General features: G+C 33.9%; 2 protein-coding genes across 2 annotated transcripts; both read right to left on the bottom strand.

Annotated features, from left to right (window-relative positions):
* Positions 1 to 1,511: 1,511 nt before the first annotated feature.
* Positions 1,512 to 3,352, bottom strand: LOC136222019 (uncharacterized). Its single transcript, XM_066009497.1, has 4 exons — positions 3,299 to 3,352; positions 3,051 to 3,128; positions 2,737 to 2,859; positions 1,512 to 2,131 (listed from the first exon to the last, which is right to left on the bottom strand). Exons 1-4 carry the CDS (start codon positions 3,348 to 3,350, stop codon positions 1,548 to 1,550), a joined length of 837 nt encoding a protein of 278 aa, XP_065865569.1. The 5' UTR covers positions 3,351 to 3,352; the 3' UTR covers positions 1,512 to 1,547.
* Positions 3,353 to 3,543: 191 nt separating this feature from the next.
* LOC136222544 (uncharacterized) lies at positions 3,544 to 7,658 on the bottom strand. Its single transcript, XM_066010307.1, has 10 exons — positions 7,496 to 7,658; positions 7,231 to 7,416; positions 7,011 to 7,130; positions 6,753 to 6,927; positions 6,570 to 6,650; positions 6,329 to 6,383; positions 5,289 to 5,366; positions 4,062 to 4,139; positions 3,811 to 3,888; positions 3,544 to 3,635 (listed from the first exon to the last, which is right to left on the bottom strand). The coding sequence occupies exons 1-10, from the start codon at positions 7,552 to 7,554 to the stop codon at positions 3,544 to 3,546; spliced, it is 1,002 nt and encodes a 333-aa protein (XP_065866379.1). The 5' UTR covers positions 7,555 to 7,658.
* Positions 7,659 to 14,117: the final 6,459 nt, after the last annotated feature.

Here is a 14,117-nt window from a genome sequence, read left to right as displayed (position 1 = left end):
TCTGGAAACAATTGATGGTTTTGCCAAAAGTTCTATTTTTGGGAATCTTGTTGAAGAGAATTCGAGATTTCCTTCTATTACTGGTTTTGCTGCTATTCGGGATGTCATTATTGGTGGTTCTGGAACTTCTATTATGGTTGTCGCTGCTGGTGTTGCATGTATTGCTGTTTCTGACGTTTTGATGCTGCTGCTGTTCGTGATGTCGCTGCTTCTGGTTCTGGAATTACTGCTATGGTTGTTGCTGCTGGTAGAATAGGTTCGAATTTAATTTTTTGGCAGCCACCAGTAACCTTCTACTATAAGTTAAATTGTGATGCGGCATTCACAATTCGCACTCCTCTGGTGGTGGACCTATAGAATCAGCAATGTCAGCTCTTCATGTGGAATTATTAGCGATCTTGTATTCATTACAAGTTGTTCATGATTGTGGATTTCATTCAATCTTGGTAGCATCTGACTCGGCATCTGCAATTTCACTGCTTAGTGGGGGTCAACAACTGACAAATTGGTTGGGCATTATTATTAATGATATTTATGAGGTTGCCCGATCTTTCGTATCCATTGAATTTGTGCATGAGAGAAGAAAAGCTAATACAGTGGCACATTCTTTAGCAGCATGGGCAAGTTCTCTTGATGAAATGGAAATTCTCATTGAAGATTTTCCTTTATGTGTTTTTTCTTGTATTCAAACTGGTTGTAGTTCTTTAGCTCGTTAATACAAGTGTTTATTTATAAAAAAAAACATATGGAATTTTTGCACCAAATGGAAAGCACTAGTGAACTTGTCTTAGTTGTTTTCAAAAGATGACAAGTTACTAAGTAGAGTTAGTAAGCTTCAAAATAGCTCCTAGATATTCGGTCCCTCATACACCACCAATGAAGTCGAGTCGATGCTACACACAAACTAATATAATCTGAATAGCTCCTAGCTGATCCCTAATACACCTATCCAGATCCTCATACCATTATTCAATTTGTGCAATCGTCCGTGGATCCATATGGAGATGTAACTGATCATTTGTATTGTTCTCATTCTAGTGCTCATGTCGCTCCGTCTCTCTTTGCTGATCAACTCGATGCACATCAACCATGGAATGTAACCAATCAAGATGTGCTTTCATTTGAGAATGACGATCATGATGATCAAAGATATCGGTTGAGGTGGATTCTTTCGTGTGCCTGAAGTAGATGATTGTTCTCCATAATATGCGCATCCAACACTACTTAACCCGTAAAGTCTATGTTTCTTATTATGTCCTTCAATGGCCAAATAAAAAGTACCAACTAAGTCCAATATAATGACCTCTGTGCTCTCAAGTTGTGCAAACATACAAGTATATTTCTCCTAAATAAAATTATATCTTATGTCGGTATATAACTCATAAATATCTAACTTGATTAGTTAAACCCCCCCTAAATCTGCCCCCATTCTAAGGGAATGCTGTTTATGAAAGGCCACCCATATAACTCATTAGTTAAAAATGAAACACATTGAGTAGTTAAAGATGTATTTACAAAAAAAAAAACAATTAAGTACATAGATGAAATTATGGGGAACCCTTGATGACTTTGTAGAGAGCCAAACCACCTTGCAGCATGGAAAGAAGGATGAGAAATACAGCAGCTAAAGCTGACATGACTATCCATAGACTTCCACAATACTTGTACCAGAATTCTGCACATCTAACATGCCAAATATTTCTATAATAAATCTCCACTTGGTTGCATACCTCCATCAAATAATCCTCTTGAAAGTAATACGGAATGTTCTTTCCTACTTCATTAAAGAAATTTACAAGTTCTTGATCTGTTCCAAAAAAATTCTCAATAATTTTCTTTTTCCGCAAGTATGCGGCATCAAGAGGTGTGTTAATGAGGTAACTGATAAAATTAAAATAAGAAGTGAAGTGCTTTGTGGAATCTTTAAAACTTTGTTCAAATGCTATGCAATTCAATATTAACGGGCTCATGATTTCACTTGTAGTTAAACATGGAATTTCTAGAATTCCATCTCTAAACTTGATGTCCAAAAAACTATCAATACCTTCTTCTTCTTCACGTTTCTTGAACTTAATCCCAGCTTCTCGGAGCTTCTCAACTGGTTGAATGAATTGAAGTGAACCTTTCTTGTCTACATCAGTATATGTGAAAAAAAATATAAACTTAATAAAAATAAATAAAAAGAGATGAAGAATCTGATAACTATATCATGCTATAAGTTTGGTAAGGACTTCGTGATTTTAAGTGCGACACCATTTAGTTTTATTATTTTTTATTGTAATTGATTTTCTAGTTATATAAATAAATTTTTTTAGTGTTATTGGATCTTCTCACCACAAATTTAAATCAAAGGTTTCTTCTTTACATTTTCGAGCAAACACATCGCTTTCACAGCCAATTTGGAACAAAGAACCCAACACCATTTTCATAATGAAGTATATGATTTAGTGTAGAGAAAATAAGAAAGTCTTTGAGTGTATTGTAAATTTTATTTTATTTTTATATGAAATAAATATTAGTGTCTATTTTGGTCTCCTTCTCATAGCTCCATTTTCACTCCAAATAATAGAAGTGTTTGTTTAGTGTTTAGAAACAACTTTTGATAGTTATTTCGGAAGGAAAATTAGTGAACTTCTACCAACTATAAACAACAAGAAATTGTAAACTGTGAGAGGAAATAAAAAATATATAAACGATTAAATACGAGTATAAATTTATATTGTTATTTTTATCTACCTCCAACTGTGTCTTCTTCAGACAATGATTGTGTTGAATCTCTTTCATCCATAGTATTCTCTTTATAGTAGGGTAGCCCGCCCAGAAGACAACTGCACCACCCATTTTTGTAGCTCCTTTTTTCTATTAGACTCCAAACAATAGAATATAAGTGTTTATTGAAACTTGAGAAAAAAAACTACTAATAGCTATTTTAGAGAAAAACTCAATAAACTTGTACCACCAAACTTAAAGAACTAAAAATAATAACAAAAAAATAAATACAAAAGAGTTGAATAATGAGTCTTTGTTTTTATTTTGCTTCTGTCATTTACCTCCAATAATATCTTCTTTAGCTAACGATTGTGTTGAAACTCTTCCATTCATAGTCTTTTCTTTCAAGGAGGATGACCCTACAGCCAACAATAGAATAAAAATGTTTAATTAGGAGAAAAAATCCTAATATAAATTCTAGAATAACTTTTATCGACAAACGTGAAAAGCTAATATATATCCACAATAGATAGTAAATATAAAATGTTGAATAATGAATGTTTGTTTTAACATTATTATTGTCATCTACCTCCAATTATATCTTTTTTAGATAATGATTGTGTTGAATCTCTTATGTCCATAATCTTTTCTTTAGGGGATGAAGGCCCTATAGACGATAATAGCATAAAAGTGTTTGGTTAGTATTGAGAAACAATCTCTTATAGCTATTTCGGATGGAAAATAAACTAAGTTCTACATGCAAACATTAAAAAGCTAACCACAATAACAAATAGTAGATATAAGCAGTTGAATAATGAGTGTGTTTTTATATTGTTATTGTAATCTACCTTCATCAGTATCGTTTTTAGATAACGATTCTATTGAATTTTTTCCGTCCGTAGTCTTTTCTTGAATGGAGGATGGCGCTATGAGAATAAAAGGGTTTAGTTTAGGCTTGGGAAACAGCTGCTAATAGCTGTTTTGGAAGAAAATTAGCTAACTTCTACTAGCAAACACTAACGTGTTAACATCAACAACAAACAATAAATATAAAAAAGTTGAATAATAAGTGTGTGTGTTCATGTTGTTATTGTCACCTACCCCCTATAATATCTACTTTAGATAATGATTTTGTTGAATCTTTTCTGTCCATAATGTATTCCGTAAGAGAGGATGGCCCTACGAGCAAAAATAAAATATAAGTGTTTGGTTAGAATTGAGAAATAATTTCTAGTGGGAATTTTAGAAGAAAATAAGCTAACTTCTACTTGCAAATAGTCTAACATCAACAAGAAACATTTGATATAAATGGTTGAATAATGAGTGTGTTTTTATGTGCGATTTTCATTTACCTCTAACATTATCTTCATTAGATAATGATTGTGTTGAATCTATTTCATCCATAACATTTTCTTTAGAGATTGAAGGCCCTACGTGCAATAATAGAGGGAAAATGTTTTGATTAGTATGAGAAATAATTGTTGAAAGAAATTTTGGAAGGAAAAACTACTAAATTCTACCGGCAAATAATAAAGAGTTAAGAACAATACAAGTATGAGATATAAGCAGTTGAAGAATAAATGTGTGTTTTTATATTGTTATTCTCATTTAAACTCCAATAGTATCTTTTTTTGGATAATTTTTTTTATTGAATCTCTTCCGTTCACAGTCATTTCAACAAGGGAGGACGATGCTAAAAAAATTATAGATTAGAATTGTTTAGTTAGAATTGAGAAACAACTGCTACTAGCTATTTTGTTAGAAAAATTAAATAATCTCTACCAGCAAACTGTAAGGAGCTAACATCAACAATAAAAAGATAGATATAAACAGTTAAATAGCAAGTGTGCATTTTTATATTGTTATTGTCATCTACCTACTATAGCATCTACTTTAGATAATTAATGTGTTAAATTTTTTCCATCTGTAGTATTTTTTTAAGGAAAGACAAACCTTACGAGTAAAAATAGAGTAGAAGTATTTGGTTAGGATCTAGAAATAGTTGCGAGAAATAATTTTTGAAGAAAAACCAGCTAACTTCTACTTGCAAACAGTAAAGAACTAACTTTCATAAATGGTTGAATAACGAAGGTATGTTTTTATATTATTATTTTCATCTATCTCTAACATTATCTTCTTTAGATAATGTATGTGTTGAATCCATTTTGTCCTTGATCTTTTCTTTAGAGGATGAGGCCCAAAAGGCAACAATAAAAGAAAAGTGTTTGGTTAGTATTGATAAATAACTGATCATAGTACCAACAAACAGTCTAAATGCAACGATAATAATAAATAGTAGATATAAGCAGTTGAATAATTAGTGTGTGTTTTTATATTGTTATTGTCATCTACCTCCAATGTTATCTTTTTGAGACGATGCATGTGTTGAATCTTTTTCGTCCTTAGTATTTTCTTTAGAGGATGAAGGCCCAAGAGGCAACAATAGAAGAAAAGTGTTTTGTTAGTATTGAAAAATAATTGCTCATTGTACCAACAAATATTAAAAATGTAACAATAATAACAAATAGTAGATATAAGCAATAATGAATGTGTGTTTTAAAAATTTTATTGTCACCTACCTCGAACATTATCTTTTTTGGATAATGATTGTGTTGAATCACTTCCGTCCACATTCTTTTCTTTAAGAGAGGATGACCCTACGAATAATAATAAAATATAAATCACTTGTTAGGATTGAGAAATAACTCTTAATAGCTATTTTAGAAGAAAAATCAGCTAACTTTTACTACCAAATAGTAAAGAGCTAACATCAACAACATACAATAGATATAAATAGTTGAATAACAATTGTGTTTTTATATTGTTATTATCATCTACCTCCTACATTATTATAGTGCTATTCTTCATCATCTACCTACTAGCTATTCTTGGAAGAAATATGAAGTATAGTGTTTTGTGGAATCTTTATAACATTGTTAAAATACTATGGAATTAAGTATTAATACTACTAATAATTTCACTTGTAGCTAAACATGAAATTCTGAAAATTCCGTCTCTAAATTTGACGAGTTTGGTAAAGTTTGTAGAAATTGCGAGGTTAGTAAAATGTTAGTGTCCGTTTGGTTCTCTTCTAGTAGCTACTTTTTAATTTTTTCAGTCCAATCAACAAAATAAAAGTGTTTAGTTGGTATTGAAAAACAACTTTAGATATCTATTTCAGAAGGAAAACGATCTAAATTCTACCAGCTATCAATAATAACAAACAGTAAACTGTTAGCAACAAAAACAAACAGTAGACATAATAAGTTGAATAATGAGTGTGTGTTTTTATATTGTTATTATTATATTCATCCAACTGTATCTTCTTTAGACAATGATTGTGTTTAATTTTTTGTTTTCTTAGTATTTTCTTTATGGATGGAAAGAGAATCACAAGATCAATTATAGTTTTCTTTTCATATATCTTGTTTGCTTTTACACTCAAAACAATATGAACGAAAAGTTTAGTTAGGATTGAGAAACAACTACTAAAAGCTATTTCGAAAGAAAATCAACTAATTTCTACCATCAAACATTAAAGAGCTAAAATAAACCACAAATAATAGATATAAATAGTTCAAAAACGCGTGTGTGTTTTCATAATTTTATTGTCATCTACCTCCAACATTAGCTTTATTAGATAATGATTCTTTTGACTCTCTTCCGTCCATACACTGTTGGAAAAAAAATCTAATTAGTAATGGATCAAGATTTTTATAACCGGAAAAAGTATTACAAATGGAGGTGTACTTGATGCACAAAGCTCAAATTAATTAACAAAAAAAAAAAGACACAAAGCTTGTATTGTTACATTTTTAATAGAATACAATTGTCCATATTGTGGAACTAAACACTCTTACGTTTTTTATAAAGAACCTCTCACATTGTTCTCGAACCTCTAGGAGTTCTTCAATGTATGGTTTTTTTCTTATCGAGTAGGCCTTCAAAAAATCAAACTCTATAATATTAGTTTCAATAAATGCGAACCTAATCCACTTATGGCAAGTCAAAACATAAAATGATATATACAAAAAGGCACTAACCTCATTCAAATCAATATTGCACTCTCTGTGTGATGTGACTATCTCAAACATGTATCTCATGACATAATAGCCACACTCCGTACTGCCGCTTTGTTGAGCACATTGGACTGGTTTGATAATTAAGTCCTTGTTACATTGTTTCGCTCCCTTGGACCCCTTATAAACATTGTATGAACTGCAAAAAAAATGAATCATATCAGAGTATAAAATATTATTACTCGTTATGATAACCAATTGCTTATTCATTTTTTAAGTAACCTTTTCATCATACTGGCCACTGTTAATCTTCGCGGTGACAAATCTTCAGCTCGAATAAGAGAATCAAACATATAAAGATAACCCTTAGATAGGTCAATCACAAAGAGAATCCAATGGCCGCTACATAAATGACAACATAGTTAATAAAGAAGTAGTGTGTACTATATATGTCCAATGTTAGTTAATAAAATCATATAATGCATAAAGAGGTAATACATACTCTTCAAGGTATGGGGCCAAAATATATTTGCTCAGTTTTTTCTTCTTTCGAGCTTCAAAGAAGAAAACATCGTTGATATACTTTGTTACCTCATTGGGACGCCTCTGACATTCATTATCACTTATGCTGTGAGGGCATAAGAATTTGATATCAAACTTTTCCAATTTGTACTCTTCATTTAGAAACCTGAATAACACTCCATTATATTCAAATCAAACAAAATTCAATTAAATTCAAACAAAATTAGAATTTAAATAGTACTTACAATATGTACATATGGATCAATGAAACATTCGCCATCTCAGTATTCAACAATTCCTCCATGTCCGTTTTGGAAACGAAAAATAATGTCTTCACTGCGATATATTAATGCTTTCGGGATTAACATTTGGTTACCTTTTCCGTCGTTCATTTTTGCTTTTTCACTCCGAACTATAGAACAGAAGTAAAAAACAACTAGTGATAGTAAACAATAAAATCTGCTAATTTCTACCAGCAAACAGTAAGGAGTTAACATGAACAACAAATAAGAAGTTAAATGAAGAATATGTACTTTTATATTGTTATTATCATCTACCTTTAACCGTGTCTCTTTTAGTTTCGTCGCGGGAGGAGTGCCTCCCGGGCCGAATAGTGGACCCCCCATTTATATCCTTTTCTTTCTCATCGTTTTCCGATGGAGGTAGAAAAGTGGAGCGATAAAAATCAAGTATGTGTTTGCCCTTGTAGCCCTTGTACCTTTGGCAAAGAATGTTCAGATCAACATATCTTGACACAGAATGATTAAATAACTTCAAGATGAGTTCCTGCAAGGAAGGAAGTAGAAATGCAGGAACTGGCAGGTGATCTGCAATAGATTTAGAATACAAAATTTCAAGAACGAATAAAGGAATCTGATTCTCTAGCATTAACAAATCTCGAGTTAAGGAAGACAACATCCATGGAAATTTGAATATAGGATCATCATAGTCAGGAATAATTATCCCTTTCGCTACACAAAGAAGCTCGATGATGAATCCGGCATCAAGTATCATCATTTCAATCAATTTATGACGGTTGTATTTGTCAATATTCTCTGAATAACACTCCCTTATCTCCTTTTCTTTGATTGCTATGGCGTTGAAGAGATCATGAAGAGTGAGTTTGCCTTTTAGTCGATTGAGATTACCACGAATAATTCGCCATTTATGTTCTTCGATCATCTGGAGGTGTTTTTTTCCATGGTAGTAAGGGCCGATGGAAACTATGGCAGGTTGAAAAGATTTGGAGTGAAGTTTCATAATGTTTTTAGGAACTCGGAAGATAGAACAACGAGTGCTACCAGCTTTGATGTGAAGCAATTTCGGTAATTTCTTTGATTTTTCCTCCATTGAACTTAGCCACACTGCGTCAATCGACACTTGTGAAGGAGATTCTTCTTTTTCTTCATTTTTCTGTTTCTGCAAAGCTTGTCTTTGATCTCCAATTTCAGTTTCCTGGCTCCGCAAAGCTTGTGTTTGATCTCCAGTTTCAGTTTTATGTTTCTGCGAAGCTTGTCTTTGATCTGCAATTTCAATTTCCTGGCTCTGCAAAGCTTGTGTTTGATCTGCAATTTCAATTTTATGGCTCTGCGAAACTTGTGTTTGATCTCTAATTTCAGTTTCCTGGCTTGGCGAAGCTTGTGTTTGATCTCCAATTTCAATTTTATGGCTCTGCGAAACTTGTATTTGATCTCCAATTTCAGTTTCATGGCTCTGAAAAGGATGTTCTTCTTCTTCAATTCCATGGCTCTCCAATTTGCAAAGGAGTTCCTTCTTCTTGTTCACTTTCATGGTTTTTGGTAATCACAGCTGTGGTTGGGGGGATTGCCTCCATTGTTTAATTTAAATTGATTTTTTTAAAAAAAATTAATAGTTTCATTGATGGAATATGGTGGAAAAAAAATATATTCCAACCGACACCTACAAATAATTTATCTCTAATCTATATTGGAAATAATTGGAAACAAACAAAGTAAACAATATTATATTTTTTATTTAATTAAATATGCAATCTCATAAAAAAATGTACTATTTTTTAGGGTAAATTTCAAATATGATTTCACTAATTTTCAGATAAAAGACTCCGCTTTACCTTTTGTAAAAACGAGGATTGAGGTTTCACACTTAGATTAATGCTATTAAAATCATCTTTAACGACCTGAAATGAAAATTTTCAAAAATTAAAGTTGTTCAATGTCATATTTTTTATGGAACTACATTTTCGATTTTCGAAAATCATCTTTTTTAGAATTTTCTCTCTCTAAACATTAACTTTCTCTCTCTTTACCAAACATCATCTAAACAATCTCAAAATAAAAAAAGATGAAGAATTAAAGTTGTTTAGAATATTAGTAGTTCTTAAAATATGTCATTTTTGAAGTCGTCAATGGTGATTTTAATAGTATCAACCGAAAAAGTCCTTATTTTGCTAAAATTGAAAACATCAATCATCGTTTTCACAAAAAGTAAACCACAGTCCTTTATTTGAAAATTAGTGAAACCACAAAGGTTTTATTTGAAGTTTACCCTATTTTTTACGTGCTCTGGTTTTTTAGTAGAACTATTATCTTATTATTAAGAACTTTTTTCTTTTGACTTATTTGAAATTATATTTATTATTATTATTTTTTTAAGAAAAATATGTTTCATTAAAACGCAATCAAATATAAGAAATGTAAAATAAAATCTGGAAGAACAGTATCATATTCCCAAAGTTCTGATAATAAATGAGAAGACCTAGCTAAAATATGAACCACCTCATTCGTAGAACGATCTATACATATGCAGAAATATCATTGATATTAGAAATAAAACTTTTATAATCGTATGTAATTGAACTATAAGAAGAACGAAAGTATGTTTTGTTGGTCCCTAGTAATTAGTTCCAAGGGGGGGATAGGAACTAATGTAACTTTTTCGCTTTTAATTATGCTGACTTAATGTTATTTTAAGAGTTTGATAACTCAGCGTGTTGGTCAGCACGACCGATTGATTAGTCAGACAGTTTTAGTTCTATGTTGACTAAGACTGCTTGACTTGAGAGTTGAGAATTGACACTTGAAATGTCAGCTTCCAACTCAGCACTCAGATTTACTCAGTTTCAGTTTTAACAATTTATAAGCTGAGTAAATATCACAAGCAACACATGCACACACACACACACATATATATATATATATATTGAGAGAAAGAGTTTAGAAGTTACTCAGCACGACTTATCCTGGTTCGGCCTCTCTGCCTACGTCCAGTCCCCAGTTCCTCCTGGGATTTTCAATCCAATACTGAGCTCTTTCAAGGTAGAGCAAAAACCCTTTACAAGGCAGTGAGTATGCAAGAATACGTCCTCTATTCGTCTACTCAGCTCCTACTAAGTACTACAACCCAGCACTTAGATTTTTCTACCACTGAATGCTTACAACCAAGCACTCAGCATACACTCTCAATATAACAATTGATAAAACACTTGTTCTCTTTTCAGTAAAGAACACTTTAGAAGATTACACAGAATCACTCTAGCTTTTACACAGAGAATAGAAGATTTGGTGTAAGATCTTTGTATTTGACTACTTTTAAGATTTTCTCTCTTGTATTTTTCTTTTGATACTTCGGCCATGATCCAAGGTTCTTGATTGTCCTTTTATAGATGGAAATCTGCAGATGGATCATTTGAATTGTTTTAGCCGTTAACACCAAAACGGCTCTTTTAGGGAACATCTTCTGGTCAGCTTCAGACTGTTCCGCCATTCCCTTCCTCTGTTTTCTTCAGGCGTCAGGTTTTGTCTTCTTGCATCAGACTTGTCTTTTTGTGCCAATTGTCTTTTACCAATAATCCATTGACCCATGTTTCTTGGAATTAGTCTTCTGTGTATTTTTGAGGCTTCAATTATTGGTGCAGAAGATTGGCAGACTTTGTCCTTTAGTGAACGGATCCTTCATGATGTCCTGACTGTCACTCAGCTTCATTCGTTATCTTCGAATGTTCAACTTCCATGCTGAGTTCCTTCTTAGTCAGCTCCGTTCTGTTTATTCAATTCCGAAGGAGTCTTCTAATTTAGTCAGCTTCGTTCTGGCAACTTTGAAGAAGACTTCTGAGACTGAGTTCTACTCCACTCAGCTTCTATTCTTTTATGCTGAGTTCCGTTTCACTCAGGTTGGCTTATGCTGACTTTTGTCCTGTCTAATTATATATATATATATTTTTGCACTCAATATTGAACAAACACATTAGTACAATTAAATCAAAGCATTTAAATTTAATTGCCTCTTAATCATGAATGATTTTGTCAAATCAAAATCTTGTGGAAAGGTGTTTCAACATGTTTGATCAGTATGCATCTGACCTCACCTCCACACCACCTAAACTCTTGAGTTTGATCTACCTAAGAACCTCTCGAATACCAATAGCTTCACCTTTCTTAACCGAAAAGTTTCCAGTAATACGAGAACGAAAAATAATAAATGGTTTGTAGTTTATAATTATCATTTTCTATTTCTTTTACAATAATTTTAGTTTGTTTTTTAGAGAGGGAGAAAACGATTATTATAATTTTAGTTTGTTAAGAGCATCTTCAAGAGACTCTTAGTGCACTCTCTAAAAATAATATAAATAATTAATTTTTAATGATTTAAGAGTAATTAAGACATATCATGAGATCTATCTTCTCTCTTTCAGATCTGTCTTCTCTCTCTCTCCCAGATCTGTTGTCATGGTAAAGAATTTTTATGAAGATGGAGAATTTTGAGATCTATCTTCTCTCTCTCTTTTAGATCTTTCTCTCTCTTTTAGATCTATCTTCTCTTTTTCAGATCTGTCTTCTCTCTCTCAGATCTGTTGTCTTGAATTTTCATTGAGGTGGTCAGTTTTGGTCTGGCTGCTCCGGCGATTGGCGTCGTGCCGGCTGTGATCATGGCTCCTCCTCTGGATGATTTCCTTAGTATTGAAGTTCTCTTCAATCCTAAGCTCAGTTTTGCTTCGGATCTACCTCATCAACCCCTTACTGGTGACAAACCCGTGCCGTCTTTCTCCTCTGTTGTTAAACGAGGCATTCCTGAGGTTCATCAATCCTCTGATACGGTTACTGACATTGGAGGCCTGAAATCCATTCGGATTTCGCAATCTGCCTATGAGAGGAGATTAGCTCTCTGCTCACACGCTCTTTTAGGAAGACTTGTTCTATCTAAAGGGGATTCCCCTTGGAAAGTGGCGGACCTCAAGGTGAGTTTAACCAAAATTTGGGGTATCACTGCTCAGTGGAGGCTAATTGCGATTGGTAAAGGATATTTTCAAGTAATCTTGCCTTCCAAAGAAGCACATGATATGGTTGTCAACAAGGGGATTGTGAATACCCGTCCGGGCACTTTTCGTCTTCAACCTTGGGTGCCAGATTTTGATCCTTATGCCGAACGTTCCACTAATGCACAGGTTTGGGTTCGCCTCTACTCTCTTCCATGGGAATATTGGGATAGACAAATTATTTCGGACATTGCAACAGCGATTGGGGGATTGATTCGGTTTGTCAAAGCCACCATTGAGGGTGATTTTGGGCATTTTGCTAGACTACTGTTGGATGTGGATTTGGCAGGAGAACTGCCGACGAAGCTTGGAGTTGAGAGAGCAGGGAAAAACATCTGGATTGAAGTGGTTTATGAAAGGCTTCCTCAGTTCTGCAAAGTTTGCTCTTCTATTGGTCATTCAGCATATGACTGCAGGAAAAATAAAAAACCATCGGAGAGTCGCTCTTTTCAAAAACCGCCGACTAAGAAACCTTCTCCTCCTGATGAGAATCGTGCAATTGTTCCGGTGGCAATTGCCATGGCCAGAATTGTTACTGACCTTGCTGAGAAAATTGATGTTGAGAAGGTCAGCCCTGACAAAGAACTTGTGTTTGCTGGGAGCCCCTTAGGAAAAATAGAGCCGGTTGATGAAGTGGAGAGGCCTGACTCTCCTGGCAACAACAATATTTCTCATACTCTAGCTTGGGCAGACGAGGCAGAGCAAGAAGATGAAATGTGGCACACTGTGACATCAATTAAAGCACGCAGAGGCGGAAAACATGAGGCAGAGAAATCCCGTGCGAAACGGGCCATCAAACCCCCTATTCGTTTTGAATGACAGTTCTGTTCTGGAACTGTAGGGGGCTCCTCAACCATAACACTCAGAGGTACCTTTCTGATTTATGTAGGCAACATAAACCTGATATTCTTTGTTTAGCAGAACCAATGGTTGATTTTGAGGCAATTCGTCCTTCGTTTTGGGCCAACATTGGCATGAGACTGATCTCTGTTAATCTGCGTGATAAGCCAACTCTTTGGATTCTTCAAAGGATTGCCATGACTGATGCAATCTCTGTAATTCTTCAGCATGAACAGTTTGTGGTTTTGCAACAGGATGTGCAGGGCATTAAGCATTATTATGGAATTGTGTATGGCAGTATTTGGGCAAACAGACGTGTTGACTTTTGACTCTAAATGCTCTCAAATTGAATTTACAAGGTAGATGGTTGTTAATTGGGGACTTCAATGCAATCCTTGGGGCTTATGAGAAAACGGGACGGCCTCCGGCTACGAGACCTTGTCGTGACTTCAGGAATTTTGTGGATGATGGGGATTGGCTGGATATTCCCTCTACTGGTTGTTTCTTCACTTGGTGTAATGGGAGAACTAGTGAGGCACGTGTCAATTCTCGGCTTGATAGGGCTTTAGTTTCGGCTGATTTTGTGGAAACTTGGAATTCATCCTGTGTGGGGCTAACGCGCCATCACTCAGACCACCACCCCCTTCTGTTCAATTTTTCGACTACTTCTGGTAGGATTTCTCGGTTCAGATTTCAAAAAATGTGGGTTAGTAATCCTGAGCTTTATGGGATAA

The sequence above is a fragment of the Euphorbia lathyris genome, chromosome 3 (assembly GCF_963576675.1).
Source record: "Euphorbia lathyris chromosome 3, ddEupLath1.1, whole genome shotgun sequence".
NCBI lineage: Eukaryota > Viridiplantae > Streptophyta > Magnoliopsida > Malpighiales > Euphorbiaceae > Euphorbia > Euphorbia lathyris.
Note: the sequence above shows the minus strand (reverse complement) of the source record. Positions and strands in the feature narration are given on the sequence as shown.